The sequence below is a fragment of the Petromyzon marinus genome, chromosome 13 (assembly GCF_048934315.1).
Source record: "Petromyzon marinus isolate PM22_M1 ecotype Great Lakes invasive population chromosome 13, UKy_Petmar_22M1.pri1.0, whole genome shotgun sequence".
Classification (NCBI taxonomy): domain Eukaryota; kingdom Metazoa; phylum Chordata; class Hyperoartia; order Petromyzontiformes; family Petromyzontidae; genus Petromyzon; species Petromyzon marinus.
The window spans coordinates 8,707,622-8,729,001 of NC_133679.1; the positions used below are offsets into that span (position 1 = coordinate 8,707,622).

General features: G+C 49.9%; 1 protein-coding gene across 2 annotated transcripts; it reads left to right on the plus strand.

Moving 5' to 3' along the window:
* The first annotated feature begins 33 nt into the window (after nt 1-33).
* On the plus strand, nt 34-20,889 carry FST (follistatin). Of its 2 annotated transcripts, none has more exons than XM_032953395.2 (6): nt 34-303; nt 2,823-3,014; nt 6,787-7,002; nt 12,692-12,946; nt 17,971-18,201; nt 20,004-20,889. In XM_032953395.2, exons 1-6 carry the CDS (start codon nt 219-221, stop codon nt 20,033-20,035), a joined length of 1,011 nt encoding a protein of 336 aa, XP_032809286.2. In that variant the 5' UTR covers nt 34-218; the 3' UTR covers nt 20,036-20,889. The 2 variants fall into 2 exon arrangements, with proteins under 2 accessions (XP_032809286.2, XP_032809285.2); XM_032953394.2 differs by having other exon boundaries at nt 36-303; nt 20,026-20,889.
* The last annotated feature ends 491 nt before the right edge of the window (nt 20,890-21,380 follow it).

Consider the following 21,380-nt stretch of genomic DNA (forward strand, 5'->3'; position numbering starts at 1 on the left):
TGTGGGGAGGTGGAGTAGGGAGGGGGGCGCTGGCTGGGTGGGTGGAGGATGAGTGGTGGTGCCTGATCAAGTGAAATATTTAAGGTCGGTGAGCGACCAGTCTCAACTCTGAGAGAGACGGACAGACAAGAGTGCTCGGCTCCTCCGCTGTGACACTTTTAAAAAAAGAGGGGCATTTTTTTGTTGTTTCGTCTCCGCTCGAGGCGCATCAACTCGAGATGTCATCGCAGAAGGTGGCGACCGTCAAAGTCTTCCTGGGCGCATTCCTCGTGTTTGCATTCATTGCGAATCACCCAGCGCACGGTGAGTCGGAGTCGTCGTCGCAGTAGACACGCGCGCGCGAATGCGCCGAGGGCATCGTTTGCATTTCTTCACGCGCCTCTCGTGTTTACACAATGTACGCACACTTTGCCACGGTGTAAATTTGTTTGTCTCGCGCGCGCGCGCGCACGCACGCATATAAACAGCTATTGTGCATTGGCAACAAAAAAACAAATCAGCAGCGTTGCGTCTTCACCTGCCGACACCTAGCGGCTTCTTCTCATAGTGAGCAGCGCGCGACGGCGGGCGTCGTCTAACGTGATGACGCCGACGGCGGGCGAATGTTCGCGTTTTAAGAAGAAAAGCGAAATGACAATCTCACGATTCGGAGGGTTGTTGCGCTCTGCGGCTTAAACGGGCGCGGTGATGCGGCGGTGGATGTTTTTGTTTTCTATTATTTTTGTTCGAACCCGTCGCCCTCTTACGTTGATTGCCCTTCACCGGGGGGGGGGGAGCGGGGGGGTGTGTCCCCGTTGTTGGGGGCCACCGTGTCCATCATCGCTCCGCGTGGCACACCTGTGCGCAAAGGCGGCGACGGGAGCGCGTTGGGCGCGCGTTCTCGCATCGAGCCGCGGAATCCACACATTCGCGGAACGCTGCTGCTCCAGGCGCACACGCGACTGAAAACTCTGACAATAACCCGGCCACACGCGGCTATAAATACACACCGCTGTGTGTATACACGCACGCACAGGCGCGCGCGCGTACACACACACACGGACGCGCGCACAACTATCGCTGCCAAGCAAAAAGCGACGTGATTGTCCGACTGACGGAAGCGAATCGATAGCTTTCGCTTGCGGCGGGAGCGGCGTTCGTTGTTCCGTTTTTTTCTCTCTCCCTCTCCTGGTTAAAGGGAAAATAAAACAAACGCAGCGCAACGAGTAGAGAGAGAGAGAGAGGGATCTTAAACATGCGTGATTGCACAGCACGCGTGTGAGACGTGCCGAGTCGAGGTGCGGGCAAGTAGCGTGTCGAGTGTGGGACCAAAGAATTCTACGATAATTTATAAACATTTACCCAATGTTGCCACTTTGCTTCGGAAACAAACGTTGCGCGGACCGCGCCGTTGCGGGCGATGTTGTCGCGACGCGGTCTTCTCGAGTTGTTGTTTTTTTATTGCGCACCGCAGCAACAACAACAAAATGAAAGCGTTGCGGAGAAAAGTGGTAACAAAGTTAGTAGGCTGCTCGCTCGCTCGCTCAGGCCGCCGGTGGTGGCGGTGGTGGTGGTGGCTGTGGTGGTGCACAAGACGCCACTGTTGACGTAGTGGCTGCGACTCGCGCCTTTTTCCTACCACCGCCACCACCACCGCGACCACCACCGCCACCACCACAGCCACCACCACCGCCACCACCACCCCCACCACCACCGCCGCCGCGGAGTTGCGCCCTCGCGAGTTGAGCCACCGGCACCGTCGGATTTAGCGGGTTTCTCTTTTCGGCGCCGTCTTTCCAAGAAGCGCCCAGAAAACCCTACGGTGAGCTTCCCATGGGTATTATCTAACAAGCGTGATAAACGATAGCTCGTATATCACGCCGTGCGCAGCCGTACATCATCATCATCATCCCCGCTCGGCGAGAAGCGGGGCTGGCAGCTGCCACCACTGTCGCGTTCTGTGCGAGACCCCCCCCCCCCCCCCAAAACTGCTCCCCTCCTCCTGCGTAGCTGCGATCAAGTCTTTATTTGTTTTTTAAGGACGCGGCAGTTTGTGCGGCTTTACAGAACATTCACAAATCGCAGCCGGTATTGAGATGCGAACTCGACACGATGTCTTGCTCAATCTCCCCCCCGCACCCTTGCTCTCTCCTCCAATCTCCTTCTGGCTCTCCGGAGTTCGTGGTGTGCGCGGGTGATGCAGCACTGCAGCCTCTCAACCTGTGCCCAACTTGACGCCGCTGCGTCGTGATTTTGTTGCGTTGTTCACTCGCCGAGCACCAGACGTGCGTGTGTGGTATGCGGCGCGTGGTATGCGGTGTGTGTGGTATGCGGTGTGTGTGGTATGCGGTGTGTGTGGTATGCGGTGTGTGTTTGTGGTGAGCGGTTGCCCGCTGCGCGATGAACCCGGTCACCCGAATTCGATTCCCGCACACGGCCAACACCAGTGACGATTATTTGAACCAGTTATGGGCTTCCCCTAGGTCGACTCAGCCTCAAATGAGTATCTGGTGCGGTGTGTAAACATCGCCACTCGGGAGACAAAGGCGATCGGGCGTGGTGCTGTCCACCCACCCACTCGTATACCGTTCTGGCCTTCATAGGTGCTCGCTAACAGCACTTGTCCCAACAATCTGTTCAGGCTATACGGGGATCTTTGTCTTTGTGTGCGTCTCGCTAACAGTACTTGCCTTAAAAGACTGTTAAGGCTATACGGGGGATATTCGTCTTTATCCCGGCCGCATACATTAACATTGTACTTATCATAATATACATAACAATCATTATAATTAATACCCCGACCTCGTACCCAAACCGCCCACCGACCCCCTTCCACCCCGCAGCCGGCAACTGCTGGCTGCAGCAGAGCAAGAACGGCCGCTGCCGCGAGCTGCTAAAGATGAACGTGAGCCAGCAGGAATGCTGCCGGAGTGGTCGTCTGGGCTCGGCGTACACGGGCGAGCAAGTGTCCACCGCCACGCTGTTCCGCTGGATGGCCTTCAGCGGCGGGGCGCCCAACTGCAAGCCCTGCAAAGGTGCGACGCACGACGGATGATCGATTCCTCTGGTCCGCTCCGTGCACCGTTTTTGTTTTTCTCACCTGAATTTTGCTCTGCTATTCCAAACTCAAACTAAACCCACCCACCCACCCACGAACGTACCGCCACCACCAAACACAAACCCCACAATCTTTACAAATCTGTTCAAAAAAATAAGCCAACGTGAATGGAGCGCATTGTGCAGATTGTCCTTCCAGACACCCGATTGACATTCTCTTAAACCACGTGCGCGTTTTTCTGAATGGATTTCGTGTATTTGGTTGCCAATCAGAGCTTCACCGAGTCACAAGGCTATTATTTCTCAAGGTTCCTGCATTGGGATGTGTTGACCAATTCCATTATAAAGTCTTGGCGTCAATGCATGAATTGATGTGATAATTGATTGAATAAAGAACCAGCAATTTACACGAGACATATTATCCGAAGCAATTAACCATCAGCGTCAGGTGCTGGTTTTAATTGAGGTTACGCTGATAGCTTTGGTTAAAGGCAATGTCCTGAGCATCTTTTTCGAATCAATGTGTAAAAGCGCGTTGCTATAATTGGCCACTGACTGTGAGATCGTCGCTGCTCAGGAGTGGATAGACCGTGTTCACTACTCTGGGTGCTGAGCCTTGGCAATGCTTGCTTATTCACCACTCACTCGCCCATTCACTCACTCGCTCACCTCACCACCGACCCACTCATTCACTTTCTCGCCCACCCACCTCACACTCACGCACACTCATTCATTTGCCAAATCACTCATCACCACCACCCACTGCTTGCTTTTCTCTGCTCGTACAAGAATGAGTATTTCACGCCAGCGCTGCCCAAATGCCAAGCATCCGTGAGTCACGACCCCAAAAATGCGTTTCCAGGTTTATTCATTAAAAAAAAACTATGCACTAGTAAACCCGCATGACGCGTGTGATGACTGCTAGACGTGAAAAAAGATGAACTGCGGGAAGGTGAAAGGTCCACAAAGACACCTATTCATCCGCGCACAGCGTGTGTTGGAATGCGAGGTGACGTCTACCACACACACACAGCAGCAACAACTCCCACTTACGGCCAGAAATGGTTCAAATTTGTCAATGCAAGGATATATATATGAGGATGATTGCATGGGACGTATTAATGTCGTAAATACCGTGTCTAAGGAGGGGAATAATTGGTGATTGATTTCACCCAATCCCTAATTTCTAAAAATAAAAAAGCTCACCATAAAAGTGTCCAATCCCGTTACAGCTCAAAAGTAAAGTAGGATTTGCCCTGGTTAGTACTTAAGTGGGTGACCGCCAGGGCTTCTCATGCGTTGTAAGCGCTGGAATGGAAGGTGCCCGGGTGATCAACTGTCATGGCAAGTGTTGGTAGCGACCACCTTTAAATGTAACGGTCAACCCCTTCGTCGGCATGAGTTTAATCTGGATACTCCGGATGTCTCCCACATGATGCAAAACACTCATGAACGCGGTCGTCCAAAACATCCCAATGTAGCAGGACCATCCTGGAAACAAACGAAATACTGTATTGGGACTCGGCAAGGTTTTCTGGGGTGAATAATTGGAATTCTTCAAAAAAATTATGATTATTATAAATTGTCTCACGTGCTCAAGTGTGGCGCACTCTCGTCTGGTGTGTCGAAACGCTGTCGTGGGAACGATGTTGCAACGGATGAAAATAAAATGACAGAACTGTGATGTGAAATTATCGTGATGGGTATTGGCAACTTCGCTGTCAGAGCAGCCAGAGTCAATATCATTTATAGGCGGAATTATTGCACAACTGCTCCACGCTGAACAGCCACAAGCACTGTTTTCAAAGGCTACCAGATGACACATGCCATTACGATTTTACAAATGTATGATCAGTTATGAGTATTGTTGAGTCCCGTGGGGAAGGGGAGTTGAATGTAGGAATGTCAGCATTGTAACGCCTACATACACGTTTTGAGCACACTCAAAGACAAAGATCCCCCGTATAGCCGAAACAGGCTGTAGGGGCAAGTGCTGTTTGCGAGCACCTTTGAAGGCCGGCACAGCACACGAGGGGGTGGGTGGCCAGCACCACGCCCGACTGCCTTTGTCTCCCGAGGTGCGATGCGTACACACCGCACCAGGTACTCATTTGAGGCTGAGTCGACCTAGGGGAGGCGCAGGACCGGTTCACCGATGTTGGCCGTGAGCTGGCATCGAACTCGGGTTTTGTAGCGCAGCGCGCTGACCGCAACACGACCGCTCCACATAATTGAGCACTCGCACGCTCACACAACACAACACGGTATCAAAAATGCTGCAATAAAAAACGATTATCAAAGCCCCCCTCCCGGCCCCCCTTCAACCTTCAGTCGGTGGGAGGTCGCTCATCCTCATTTGCTACCCCATCCACATTCTGGAACTCCCCTCCCCCAACCCTCCGTGTCGTCGACTCCCTGTTCCCTGCTCAAATCCAGGCTCAAAAGGTCCCTTTCCGCCCCCCACCTCCCCCCTCTGATGACGACTGATTGTTCGTTTCTCTCTACGAAATAAACATGTCCACCCCGTTTCTATACAGCTTCTCGAGATGTGGCTGCAATTCGACGTTTTATATATATATCAACCTTATGGCGGGACTCTGGGGTCCCGCCATAAAGTTCAAATATAAAAACTCGAATCTGTCATTGTAATAACATCGTGCGTACATACGTGCAATTGTTTAAACCTTTCCTTTACAAGCAGCTGAGAGACCCAAATAGAAGACAAAATTCTCTCTCCCATTACACCTGGGCAGGAAGGCAGAGCAAGTGCTGTTAGTGAGCGCCTATTGTTTGAATAAGACCAAGGCGATGCACAAAGGGGCATTGGTATTGGAACCGCACCACGCATGGTCAACCAACTTTATCTTCTCAACATTTTCACTGACCACACTACCACTCTCCCGGTTACAGCACTCATTTGGGCCAGTTCCACATCACTGGAGCCAAGTCACTTTCCAAAACAAACCAATTACTCCCGATGCTCATGGCCAGAAATCAGACTCCAGTTTATAGCACAGGCGGTTTAAATTGTGCATTAATATAGCAGTGCGATGTTATTTCACTTGGCTTATCTGTGCACGTGTGCGTCAATGTGTGCGTGTGGTGGGGGCGGTTGGGTTCGTGGCGATGTAGCTCTGCTCTATGAGCCCATCAACCTGGGTTCACTTCGCGGCACTGGCTACCATTCGTGGCACGAGATATCTGAATTCGTATTGGGCCGCTCCAGGTATTCTCAACCTGAAATGAGTACTTCCTGCTGCTGTGCCAAACACCAGCATTGGTGAGGCAATCCTGGTGTGCCCCGGTGGAGAGACGTTATCTGCTTCCTCTGGCATACCGGAGGTTGTGGGTTCGATCCAGACTCTGACGCCTATATATTTGGAATTTGCGAGTTCTCCCTGTGGTCGCGTGGACTTTTCTCCAGGTCCCCCGATTTTCCCCTCCACATGTAGAGCATGCGTTTGGATTATTTGGCTGCGATAAATTTCCACATGATGAGGCGCTTCGTTGAGCTATCAGGTCGCTTCTGAAAAAGAGTGATATAGCTCAGTTGGCCTTACCTGGTAAAATAAAATAAATAGTTTAGTTCAGTTTTAGTGTCCGAGCCTCCGTGGTTCATCGTGCGCCGTTCTGGCATCAATAGGTGCTCGCGAACAGCACTTGCCCAAGCAGTCTGTTAAAAGGCTACTGCGGGTGTTCTTTGTGCTTGTGCGTGTCTCTGTCTGCGTGTGCGTCGCACCTCTATTGCAGAGACGTGCGACAACGTGGACTGCGGGCCCGGCAAGCAGTGCCGCATGAGCCGCAGGAACAAGCCGCGTTGCGTCTGCGCCCCCGACTGCTCCAACGCGAGCCGAGCGTCCGTGTGCGGCACGGACGGCAAGACGTACCGCGACGGCTGCGCGCTCCTCAAGGCCAGGTGCAAGGGCCAACCCAACCTGGAGATGCAGTACCACGGGCCATGCCAGAGTGAGTGCTTATCACCCACCTCTAGCTCACCTCTCGTCTAACCCACTCCATCCACCAACCTCTCACCGAACCCACCCCACCCACCTCTCACCTATCCCACCCAACCCACGCACCATCACCCTTCCAGTGGCACAGCTTTTGAGTGTGCAGGCGGTGCAACTGTACCGGGCCCCACAGGCCCGAGGACAGGGACATTGGACAGAGGGCCCTATTTTATTCCTTGCGCCATGCCACTGGCACTCTTCCCTGCTGTCCTCTCCTCTCACCAGTGGTTCAATATGAGATTGGGGCATTGGGTGGTGATGCACGCATTCCAGTAATGCAGCGCATTGGAGGCGAGGGTTAGTGGACAGATTTGCAGTTGTACTAAAGTCCCATATCTGCCGAACTACCAGTGGACAGGAGATGGCAGTAGAGCAAACGAGTCCGTGAATCCGTCTGTGCAGATCTTTGAGTATTATCCGCTTGTATGCCGGGTCTTGGTGAGGCTTGGTAAAAAAAAATAAGGCTCCACTATCATCTTGTTATTTATTATTTTATTTACTACTATTTTTTTCTCTAAACCGATCCTGGAGTGTAACTACCCCACACACTCGATTCAGCTGTGTCTGCCAGCTGACTGAAATTAGAAAATGCCCCACTGCCCAGCGACGCAATCCAACCCTGGACAGTGTGGGCAAGGCAGGGCAAGGCAGGGCAAGGCACTCCAAACACTGCCCCAATTGCAGGTGACATGTGCGGGTGGTGTAATTGATAACTGGAATGTGCATGAATTGTTTAATGCATTATTTTATGGGCTGCAGCCAGATCGGCTCTCATTGCAAGGTGAATTTATTTTATACGCTGGTAAAAAAATAAAAAACGAGCAAGCAAAAATATCCCAGGGAATGTGCCACATTACAGGCGACAAAGCTCATGCACGTCACTTGGTGGATATCAAACACAGCTGCTTTCTAGATGAGTAATCTATTGCGTTGTTTTGTTTCGCTTGATACAAACAGGCAACGTGATGCTCTCAAAAGAAAGGCCATAGGAAAGTGGTGGTGGGAGAATGTGAGCGTGCGTGCATTATCTCTGCTGGATCAGAGCCAATGCAAATGTAAAACAATATCAAGTACTTAACACGGAACATTCACAATGTCCTTCACTGATGACATACAGCACTATAAAGCATTTTAATCTGGGTCTTGCGAACGTACAGTGAGGGACAAAAGTATTTGATCCCCTGCTGATTTTGTATGTTTGCCCACTTACAAAGAAATGATCAGTATATAATTTTAATGGTAGGTTTATTTGAACAGTGAGAGACAGAATAACAACAAAAAAATCCAGAAAAACGCATGTCAAAAATGTTATGAATTGATTTGCATTTTAATGAGGGAAATAAGTATTTGACCCCTCTGCAAAACATGACTCAGTACTTGGTGGCAAAACCGTTGTTGGCAATGACAGAGGTCAGACGTTTCTTGTAGTTGGCCACCAGGTTTGCACAGATCTCAGGATGGATTTTTCCCACTCCTCTTTGCAGATCTTTTCCAAGTCATTAAGGTTTCGAGGCTGACGTTTGGCAACTCGAACCTTCAGCTCTCTCTACAGATTTTCTATGGGATTAAGGTCTGGAGACTGGCTAGGCCACTCCAGGACCTTAATGTGCTTCTTCTTGAGCCACTCCTTTGTTGCCTTGGCCGTGTGTTTTGGGTCAATGTCATGCTGGAATACCCATCCACGACCCATTTCCAATGCCCTGGCTGAGGGAAGGAGGTTCTCACCCAAGATATGACGGTACATGGCCCCGTCCATCGTCCCTTTGATGCGGTGAAGTTGTCCTGTCCCCTTAGCAGAAAAACACCCCCAAAGCATAATGTTTCCACCTCCATGTTTGACGGTGGGGATGGTGTTCTTGGGGTCATGGGCAGCATTCCTCCTTCAAACACGGCGAGTTGAGTTGATGCCAAAGAGCTCTATTTTGGTCTCATCTTACCACAACACTTTCACTCAGTTGTCCTCTGAATCATTCAGATGTTCACTGGCAAACTTCAAACGGGTATGTATATGTGCTTTCTTGAGCAGGGGGACCTTGCGGGCGCTGCAGGATTTCAGTCCTTCACGGTGTAGTGTGTTACCAATTGTTTTCTTAGTGACTATGGTCCCAGCTGACTTGAGATCATTGACAAGATCCTCCCGTGTAGTTCTGGGCTGACTCCTCACCGTTCTCATGACCATTGCAACTCCACGAGGTGAGATCTTGCATGGAGCCCCAGGCCGAGGGAGATTGACAGTTCTTCCATTTGCGACTAATCGCACCAACTGTTGTCACCTTCTCACCAAGCTGCTTGGCAATGGTCTTGTAGCCCATTCCAGCTTTGTGCAGGTCTACAATCTTGTCCCTGACATCCTTGGAGAACTCTTTGGTCTTGGCCATGGTGGAGATTTTGGAATCTGATTGATTGATTGCTTCTGTGGACAGGTGTCTTTTATATAGGTAACAAGCTGAGATTAGGAGCACTCCCTTTAAAAGCACTCCCTTTAAAAGTGTGCTCCTAATCTCAGCTCGTTACCTGTATAAAAGACACCTGGGAGCCAGACATCTTTCTGATTGAGAGGTCAAATACTTATTTCCCTCATTAAAATGCAAATCAATTTATAACATTTTTGACATGCGTTTTTCTGGATTTTGTTGTTGTTATTTTATCTCTCACTGTTAAAATAAACCTACCATTAAAATTATAGACTGATCATTTCTTTGTCAGTGGGCAAACGTACAAAATCAGCAGGGGATCAAATACTTTTTTTCCCTCACTGCAACCACTGCCTGATAAGACCAACTCCTGCCTTTTGATAGTTCCCAAACTATAGCCCTCACACCGAACCTCAACAGTTTGTCTGATTATGTTCTACAATCTTATCGGTTCAAATATAGATTAAGTAGTCACGCGCCGCACGCGTCTGATGATTGCTAAACATGCGCCGTCAAGCACCCTCTACGCTGCCAAGTACAAAGACACACGACCGCACACACACGTTCTTAATCTGAACCAGCACCCTCGAGCTCACGAGGAATGTATTTAGCAATCATCAGACGCGTGGAGTATGTAACAATTTGTTTTGCATTTGGTCGGGAGACGATTGGTAAACTCGGAAAGACATTCTCCATGGAGGCGCACGAGGTCGTTCGTCTGGGAAATCCCGGTCTGATACTCAATGGAATCATTAACCACTTAAATATTCAAAGTTTACCGTTTGTAATTAATTGACAATTTATGCTTGACTAAATCACAAATTGAAAATTCCAGTCGGTAATGTTTTTTTTTTATTTAAACGAGATCCAAACACCTCCCCACAATCCCCCATCATCATCACCACCATCATCACCATCAACTTTCAAAAACCCGCGACTGCTGCACCTGCACAACACACACTTCCGTTGATACACACACAAAGATCCCCCGTATAGCCTTAACAGACTGTAGGGGCAAGTGCTGTTAACGAGCACCTATTAAGGCCGGCACGGCACACGAGGGGGTGGGTTGCCAACACCACGCCCGGCCGCCTTTGTCTCCCTAGTGACGATGTTTACACATCGCACCAGGTACTAATTTGAGGCTGAGTCGACCTAGGGAAGGCCCGGGACCGGTTCAGATAATCGCCACTTGGTGTTGGCCGTGAGCATGAATCGAACCCGGGTGGCCAGGTTCATAGCGCAGCGTAGCGCTAACCGCTGCACCACCGCTCCCCACACACACAGCGCACTCGCACACACCTTCAGGTTCGGTGCCAGACATACAGGCTTTGGCTTATCCCTCACTCTCTCCCTTGCCCGCTCTCGCTCTCTCTATCCCCTTTAAAAAAAAAACGCCCCTGGGTGTTCCAGCACGCGCAGTGCCCCCCCCACCACCACCTCCCACCAACTCTTTCTACCGCGTAGCCAGACGTGCACTTTCGCACGCGACTCGAGTGACAGGGCCAGGATATTTACGTTGGTGACGCTGGCGCTCGACCGAGCGGTCGGCGGCAGCGGCCGGCGGCAGATTTCACTCAATGGGTGCCAAAAAAAAAACCGCACCGTGCCTCCCGTAATCGGTGATGGCGCGCCCCACCCCCACCACGGCCCCTTCATCATAGCGCAACTCTTTAGTCCCCGTCGTCTCACCACCCCGCCAGTCTCCACTCGCCCGCCCGCCCGCCCACCAACGCTCGCGCAGCGATCGACTCTCCGTCCTCCCTGCAGCCAACTTCCACACCCCCCCCCCCCCGACTTTATATTTTCCCCCAGTCTGTGGTTCACAATAGCCACATTTTGAAATAGCAGCGGTCTCAGAATAGCCACACTCATGACCGGCGGCTGACGTTTGGAGGAAAGTGCCAATGGAATATGCTGGACCATCGGTGCCACTTTGCGCGACCGTCCTTCACCTGCACTGGGAGCAGACGCATGCGTTGGGTTTTTGACCACTTTTGTCTTTAGGGGTGTATTCTTAATCCGCCGAGCCTGCGCGTGTGTGTGTATATATATGAGGATATATGTGTATATATATACACACCGTATATATATACCCTCTTAAGATTGATATTTGTACTGTTCAAAGCCATTAGCGTGTTACATGTTTGACGCTTTACGAAATTCAATGCATTCATCCAGGAAAGTCTCATAGAGTCTAAATATATATTTTAATAGGGTTCTGCATGGCGTGGTCTGAGTGCCAAAAAAGTCAGTCTTCTTCGGTACACTCACCCACCACGAACACCTGGACTATACCCAGATTCAAGTTAGACACTCGCCTGAATTATCAGCTGCTTCTTGTTACACAAACAAACATCATTTGCCTGGACACTATTTGCATTGTTCCAAAAACAAAAGCACCAAGATCCTCGGTCTCCCCCCAACATTGGTTTTGGGTGTCCCAAAGTATATTGAGATTACTCTCTGAATCAGCACTCTCAGTCTTACCTGGGACACGTTCCCCCCTACATTAAGTGTGCGCTAGGTGTGACAATTGAGTGTGCATTTCAATTCATAAGACTGGTAAATGTGTAAACGTGGAGCAGAGTGGACTGCGAGTAATGGGACGTTGGGGAATCTGATGGCTCTAAACGAGGAAAGAGCGACAGAAATTAAAATCTGGCCTCACGCGCTGATTGTGGACCTCGCCATAGCAATGTGGAATTTGTACCACCTCCTCCCCAGAGCTTCCAATGGAGATTATCAGGGCAGACGCTTTGATCGTATTGACATGAGGCGAGTAAGATTTGTAATGTTTTGTCATGGATCTCCAGTCATCTACCACCTATGCTTATTACTAAATGCCACTAGATCTTAGACGCGAAGTAGAATTTAGCCTTCTTAGTAATTGAATGGGTGACCGCCAGGGGTAAATGTATGTGGGTGTTCTCCAGGCACTGTGGTTTCCTCTCACGTTAATTTCTTTAAAATGGTATTAGTCAAACATCCACATTGCAAAATTTAGCAGAACCTTCCTGACAAAAAAAAAATCTTCAGCTTTTCGCTATTATTACTACTAATACGACTACTGCGCGTCGTGAATTCTCATGTTCTCATTCTCACGCTTTGACACCACCTCTTGATTACAATTGCGGTCACAACAACAACTGCGACCACGAACAGCGGCGGCGGCGGCGGCGGCAATCCGATTAACCCCCAGAGTGTCGACGAACGTGCGCGTGCGTGCAGAGAACTGCAAGGACGTGCAGTGCCCCAGCGGCACGTTCTGCGTGGTGGACCAGAACAACAACGCGCACTGCGTGCTCTGCAACCTGCGCCCGTGCCCGGCGGAGTCTGGCCAGGGCGAGCAGCAGCAGCAGCAGCAGCAGCAGCAGCACGTGTGCGGCAAGGACGGCGTCACCTACGCCAGCGTGTGCCACCTGCGCCGTGCCACGTGCCTGCTCGGAAAGTCCATCGGCGTCGCCTACCAGGGACGCTGCTCCAGTGCGTATTTGAAACACGGATTGGTCGAATGACTTTCCCGTTCGCCACGTCACGGCACTCACACTTCGCAACGACGGAGGCGTATTTGCGGAACGCTTTTGCGTGGGCGCTCGACGATTTGACATTTTACCGAATGCAAGGATGTTTGGTTAAGAAAAAAGCGGTCGTGCCCAGCCTCTGGTATGGGCACCCATTGGTAGTGACCACCGGCGGTTTGCGGGGATGTGGGAAGTGCTCCGCGCACGATTGTTGCACTCGCGATTCGGTTCACAGAGCGTCAGATCGTCTATTGCACGCTGGTCCACCGACGTTTAGCGAGGTTTGACGGTGGACCGCAAGTCCAGAAAGGGTGGGAACCCTCTGCTCTCGGATGTATAAAAAAAAGTAAACTAATAAAAGCTTAAATTATAATCAAGACCGATTACTCCAACCAAAAAATAACACGGTGAAAGCAGACACCCAGTTCCCCCTCGTGTCTTTGAGTGTGTGGGTGCACACGCACATGTACACACTGACAAAGACCCCCCAATGGAGCCATTAACAGACAGTTAGGGCAAGAGTTGCTAGCGAGCTCCTGTTTCAACAGTTCGAACACATTCTGTAACTGGCCAGCACCACGCATTACTAAGTCATAGTTTTTGTATATTCCAGCGCCAATGTTGCTACCACGTGACAGGCACTTATTTTGAATTTGAGGCCGAGTCTGCCCATGTGATTCTCAGGCCTTGTTAACACACACACACACATAAACAATGATATTATGGAAACGCAGCCCAAGGGGCGGCTGTTAACCAGCGATGTGATTTGTAACATTGGGGTGTAATCGTCTCTAGGCCACGAGATCACGTGCCTATTTTGAGTCCCCTTAGCTAAAACACGAGCAATAAAGACGTGCCGTCGTAGGCCAGGAGGGCGTGGAGAGGTGGTGTGGAGTCTTGGCTTGAGAGTAGATGCAGTGCAGCAGACATCGCCAATGCTGTTCACACACTCGGTCACCAAAGCGCCGGTGGTATTATTTTAGACAATGCCCCAACCGTCTCGTCCATTGTTTTCTTATGGTTTCCTATCACGCTCATCACAGTTGTGCGCTCGGCCACAGACTCGGTAACTTACCTTGGAACTGGCTTCATTGACATTCCCGAAGGGATTGAGTTTAATTTGTTCAGCCTTTGGGTGAGCAGGAGCACACATTTCTTCCAGCAGGGTTGTGATTGCCTTGTCCGGGTGCAACCTGAACACTGGCTTGAATATTTTTGAGTTCAAGAGGTCAGCACGGTCAATGCAATTGCTTCCGGAATTCTGCCATATCCCACAGTTTTTGAAGAGATGTTTTCCGTAAATATTCCCACAGCCAATTCTCTATGACAATCATTCAGAGCTGCCTTGTAGGAAAAGCAACGTGTCAACCTAATCACCGTTAATATGCCATTGGTGGCTTTTCTCCTGGTTCTCCGATTTCCCTCCCCACATGAAGCCAAACACTCAATGGAATTGGATCAAACATGCCAATGTAAGCAGGACCCTCCTGGGAAAGTCTTGAGGCTCAGCGAGCCTTTAATGAGTCGATATTTGGCATTATTGTTTATAGACATTAATGTGATCAGTTCTTACACACGGCTTCACATATATATTTCGACGGAGCAGAAGTTTAGAAACCCAGATGCATACGGGTATTTCAGCCGTGCACACACACATAGCCTCGCTCCGCCGCAGAATCCGCAGTGGATTCTCGCTTATTGAAGCGATTAGAGGCAATCATCAAACGTGCCTCAAACACTGCCACAATCACTCGGGCTCGCATCCCGGGGAAGAAATGTTTACATCGACGCGCCTGCTGCAGCTTTGAAGTAGACTTCCGCATCGGAATGATTATTTGCAGAAGGAAACACACTCACGTACCCATGACCTCACCCCTCACGTCTTCTTATCAACGTGCAAAAGAAACGTTCCACGGGTCAAATTTATACAAAGTGAACATTTAATTTTGGAGGAGCGGTGGCACAGAGTGGTTAGCCCATCGCGCAGCGCTACGAACCCACCGAGCTGATTCTGAACCGTACAAGACCATACATCGCCACGCCGGTCGGCGCAGGTTGGTGGGCAGAGTAAGTGTAGCGCCCAGGACCAGTTCAGATATTTGCATCGACTCACCCACTGGCATTATAACCTTGGCCAGGAATCGAACTCAAAAAGTCTGCGGTCGGGTTCAGAAGGGCGGTGCGCTAGCAACTGCACCACCGCTCCACGCGAAGCCAGCAGCAGCAGCAGCTGCTGCTGCTGCTGCGGCGGGCGGTTCCAGTCTTGTTGGAAGGCGGCCTTTTTTGAGCGTGCTGAAAGCCCCGCTATTAATGCGTCTGCGCGTGTGATGTGTTCCCGGCGGGGAGGGTAAAAATAGCCCCCCCCCCCCCCGCCGACCGACCGACAGCGCTAAACGTGCGCGATCCGTCTGACGCTTTCCGGCCGCACGCGTGATTCCCGCCGCCTCTTGCGCAACGCGCGGTCTCTCCCTGGCGCTCGCCACGTACGCCACGGCGGCCCCGAAAACAACCGCGGAGGGGGAAGGTGGAGGTGGTGGTGGTGGTGGTGGTGGGAGCGTAACGCGTGTTTACGAGCAGTGGGGAGAGAGAGAGAGAGAGTCGGGGGTGGGGGCTCGGGGAGAGAACAAGCGAGGGACACGGAGGGGAGCAGAGACGCGCACGCATGCTGAGCGGGTAACGACGCCGTGCTCGCAAAGCGTCGCCTGAAGACGGCTGCGGGGTTTTTTGGAGTGGGGGTTGACGCGGCACGCGCACGCGCGCGCGCACAGCAAACACATCGAGCCCCCTAGCCCCACCGCCGCCAAAACTTCTAGCCGTACTGTTGGGGCAAGGGCTGTTAGCGAGCACATATTAAGGCCAACACTGCGCACTTGTGAGCGCAGGGGTGCCGTGGCCATGCAGACACACGCCTGGCCGACCCCTTGGTGTTCGCGCACCGCGCGCGGTGCTTTATTAAGGCCAAGTAGACCTAGGGGACAAGCATGCACACGTGCACCACGCGTTAATCCGCCCCAGGAATATTTATGATATGAAGCGAGATGTCGGCGCGTTCCCCGTCACTGTTTTATTATCGCACGGCAACAACAAACACACTTTTGTGAACCATGGAGGAAGGGTCTTGTTTACAGCGCGCGGCTATCATTGGGAGTTCGAGGCGGCCTCCGTTTCGACTTCTCGCTCATGCCGGGACCCTCGGCGGATTTCCACGACCGCGATCAAATCCCATTACAGGGTTTTCCCCCACTCTATGCGGCAGCGGTAGATGCGTTCCAAAAAATGCGTGGCGCTCAAAGCGAAACAGTACGAGGAGAGACAGCTGCCTGCCGAGTTGCGACGAACAGCACACACTCAGTGCTGTGCCCACGTCCGACAGCATGGCCGCGAATGAGTGAATTCAAACCGCGTGTAGCGAATTTTGGGTGAGCAAGTGGGGTTTGACGGACTAGAATACCGCGTCCGCTTTACCGCTGCGCGCAGCAAATACACTAACGCGACGGTACAAATGGACTCCGAGCGTTCGGGGGCAGAGTTCATCGGGCGTGCTGGTTTATATCGCCCTGCGATATAGAGGAAGTTGCGTTATTTACTTAATGGGTTTGCGGGGAAAGTGACAACATTCTCGAAGGTATTATTGTTGAAATCAGCAGTTACCCTAGCTGACAGCGGCACCTCCTACAGAACGACAAAGGTCAAAACAAATCCAAAGCTCAAGAAAAAAAAAGGAACTGGGAGACAAATTGGCTATGTACGGTGCGAATAAAGTTCAACATACATTGTGTACATAACGGGGGTCTCAAGGTTTGGGGTTTTACAAACCCCACTCATTGCCACCCCACCGCTCATCTTTCCGAGTTGTCCAATTCACCTCGTTTCAGAGACGGCACAAACAGAATTGAGGTCTTTAACACTGCACGCGCCTCACTGCTGCTATTTGACACCTTCCACGAGGTGTAGAGAACGCCTATTCACTTTAAGATATGATAACGTCCGTCTATCCGTGTGTGTGTGTGTACGTTGAGTCGTGATGTAGAGAGCGCCTATTTGCAATGATAAGCGCCTCGTTACGTCACGTGAGGCATGTTTATAAATCATCGGTTGCGCAGCGTGTCAGTCCATGGCTTATATTTTGTATTAGAACTTGGGAAGAAGACAAATTGTTGAATCGGTACGGCCACACCATCACGCTTCACAGAAAAGTGGAATATAACTTCTTGGTTCTGTCGGTAAAGTCACCACGTAGAAGGGAAACAATAAAACAATAAAAATATAAAACAATAAAATGCTCACGACGTTTCGACTGCAACACAAGCAATCATCAACAGGTGCGAAAACGACACCAGGTGTGTGAAAACCACACCAGGTGTGTGAAAACCACAGCAGGTGTGTGAAAACCACACCTGGTGTGAAAAAGCACACCAGGTATGTGAAAACCACACCAGGTGTGTGAAAACCACACCAGGTGTGTGAAAACCACACCAGGTGTGTGAAAACCACACCAGGTGTGTGAAAACCACACCAGGTGTGTGAAAACCACACCAGGTGTGGTTTTCACACCAGGTGTGTGAAAACCACACCAGGTGTGTGAAAACCACACCAGGTGTGTGAAAACCACACCAGGTGTGTGAAAACCACACCTGATGATGATTGCTTGTGTCGCAGTCGAAACGTCCTGAGAATTTTATTGTTTGATATTTTTCTTGTTTTATTGTTTCCCTTCTACGTGGTGACTTTACCGAAAGAACCAAGCATATGAATCCCTGCAGTCACGAAAGCTTTAAATAAGAAAAGTGGAAGTTTACTTTGGGCGAAACCTTGAGAACGTTATTTTAAAAAGAAACCTCCGTGTGCCCATGGGGTGGCAGCGGCACCACCACCACCACCACCAACAACAACAACAACAAACAATCACCCGGCAAAGATTAAAAAAAAAACTAAATAGATTAACATCCGACGTCCTCCTGTGCGGGTCGAACCGTTCCACCGCAGAGTCCAAGTCCTGTGACGACGTCCTGTGCGGATCGGGCAAGAAGTGCCTCTGGGACCCTGCAGAGGGTGGGCCCCACTGCGCGCAGTGCAACGACATTTGCCGCGACGCGAAGCGCATGGAGCCCGTGTGCGCGACCAACAACAACACCTACCCCAACGCGTGCGCCATGGGCAACGCCGCGTGCTCCAGCGGCGTCTACCTGGAGGTCAAGCACACCGGCTACTGCAGCGGTAAGAGATAGCACGCACGCACTTGGCACGTACAACACAAAAGGTTTAGAACGGGTACACAGAGAGACACGCTGCATGAACGTGTGAGGGGGGCACACCGCCTCCGTGCATATGCCGATAAAACAACCCCGTCAGCACCGTTCCTGAAGAAGAATGAAAAAATAAGTAGTGCATCGTGGTGCTCTTTCCTTGCCTTAGATGACCGTCAAAATACTTACTTAGCAAAATGTGACCGACTTTGGCTAGGTGCAGTGATGAACAATCGTGGACCGTATTCTTGGTTCTTTCGGTAAAGTCACGTAGAAGGGAAACAATACAATAATATTGTTTTATATTTTTATTATTTTATTGTTTCCCTTCTACGTGACTTTACCGAAAGAACCAAGAATATGAATCCCTGCAGTCACGAAAGCTTTAAATCAAAATTTAATCGTGGACCGGTTTCGTTCTTGTTATGATTCATCAACACATGTAGAATCACCATGGACCACTGCTGCAAGGTCTGCCCCTGGAAACCACATACGTGGCCTCCGATTAGTACCGTTGGCTACATACGGTGCGAAATAAGTTCAACATAAATATGTGTAGTCTACACCTCCACACTATTATTCTGTTATTTACAGACTGGCCAGAAGCGCCCTCACCTTGACTAGCATGCTGCTGATCACATGGGGCATCTGTGCGTCAATGGGACCTCACAGTGGGACCTCACAGTGGGACATCAATGAGACAATTATGCAAAAGAAGCACACAATGAGACCCCCATAGAGGCATTGGAAACTCAATGAGGCTATGGAACTCAATGAGTAAATTGGACTTCAATAAGTCAATGGAAATTCATTGAATACAATCGGACCTCGATAAGTGGATGCATCGGAGAGGAAATGAGATCTCACAGTCGGGCCCCAAAGAGGCAATTGGACTTAAATAAGGGAATATTATCTCAATGAGTCAGTGCAACGTATGTGAGTCACTGGGATCTCACAATGGGGCGTCTTGAGTCAGTACCACCTCGGTAGATGGATACCTCAATTAATCAATGGAACCTCACAATCGGATATTGCTGGAATGGTATGTCAGTGAGTCTAACCAGAATCAGAGCACACCTCAGACTGGGAGTTAGTGGGAAAGATACACATCGCCACTTTGAGCACGAGCTGGTATTGTGTGCTTTATGATCGACGTATGCAATGAGTACGTTCAAGATATGTCAATTACGCGCATTTACCAACACGCATTCATTTTTAAATTGTTATCGTAACATTTCTGCGTACTGCAAAATTCAGAGAGTGTGGAGTCGAGCGTGTTAAATTGAACGACAAGAGCTCACTAAGTAATCAACAACTTTACCATTTACAATTCACACGTGATTAATTAATTTAATCACCTACCTCATGGAGGTTAGAATAAAACAAACGTGGTCTGGACCTCTTGTGGGTACACTCCGCCCACACTCGGCATGGTGGTCCTTCACTCCCCCTCGGCATGTTCAATTCCCAGCCGTGGATGACACCAGCGGCGATTATCTGAACCGCTCCTGGACCAAACCGCTCGGTCGACTCAGCCTTACATGTGTGGCTGAGATAGAGGCGACGGAGCGTGGTGCTGGCCACACTCGCCCAGCCTGCCGACCTTAATCGGTTGCTCGCTCACGGCGCTTTGCGCCCTGACAGTCAGTGCAGGGGGCATCTTTGTGCGTTGCGTCACGCGGTTGTCTTGAGCTGTGTTTGCCAGTGATTATTGTGGATCCGCTGTTTGTTGAACCCAGAACTGCAGCATCGCTTGCCTTGTTCTCATCGCAGCCGCCGTGTATTCCTTTCCCAGCCATCAGTGAGGAAGAGGAGGAGGACAGCGACGATGTGGACATGAACACATTTCCTAAACCTATCTTTCACAACTGGTAGTAGACCTTTGGACCTAAAAAAAACCACACACACACAAGAAAAGCAAAAAAAATGTTTCCATATTCTTTCACGCATCTCTAAGCGCCCGGCTAGGGCCAAGTCATAAACCGTACACTACTGTACATATTCTAGAGGAAGCCACTTGTATTTATTCGCGTGATGTTCTAAAAAAAAAAATCTGTACAACATTCGTTTTTTTTAATTTATAGCATTGCAGTATTTATACTATATGGTCAGTCTGAAGTGTTTATTTATTTTGCAGTACATGTAGTAGTGTTGTGGAATTTGTATCTCGTGCCAAGAGGGTAAAGGGGGCCCGATTTGGTTCACACCCAAAACATAAACAATGACTGGTGTTTTGCATGCAAAAAAGGGGCAGATGTAGACTATAGCTCTAGAGTTTATTTAATTGCTTTTGAGATCGCGTTATTACCAGATTTTACTCCAAAGTATCTGTAATGGGTATACTAATCAGTGTTATAATAGATACAATGTGAATGTTAAACGCTTCATGTATGTTGTTGTTTTTTTTAAATCTATCTTTGCAACTCTACCCTATCCTCACCACACCCTCCCCTCCCCCCAAAAGCAACCCGACGTTTGTGTTCCTAGACCTTTAGTTTTTATCGCTGCCTGAATGAAGATATATTTTATAAGTACTAAAACATGGATCATGTTTTTGTATTGAAGTATTTCAATATAATTTTGTACTTTAAATATGATATGCTTTTTTTGTGATTTGTTGTATATATCGTGACCTTGTAAATATACCGAAGGGCACAGACTTGTGTTTTGTTTTGTTTCGTATTTAAACGTTTCGAGAGGGGAAAGGGAAGTCCGCCGCCACCACCGCTTTAAATCTCACGCTGGCCGCTCGCGCGGTGCGGAAGAAGTTCAACATACACACGCACACGCGCGCACGTGCGAGTGAAACTTCGCAGCCGAGCACGTTATAACGGCGCGCCAAGCAAAAAAATAAACCTCATCACATCAACATCAATCGGGAAAAAATATATATAATGGGTGACGTTTCGGGCAATGGCCCTTCTTCAGAGCACATAAATAACGCATTACGCTTGTTACAAATTACGTGATTTATGCGCTGCGCAGAAGAGTCATTGCCCAAAACGTCGCAGCGTGATTGACGAATGTGATAACTACTGTGCGCACACACCGAGAGATAGAACGGGCAGTCGGGAAGTTGCGTGAATAGGATTTTGAGATGACCGTACATTGAGAAACCGATAGAAGGAACACGTGTGATTGCAGGACGCA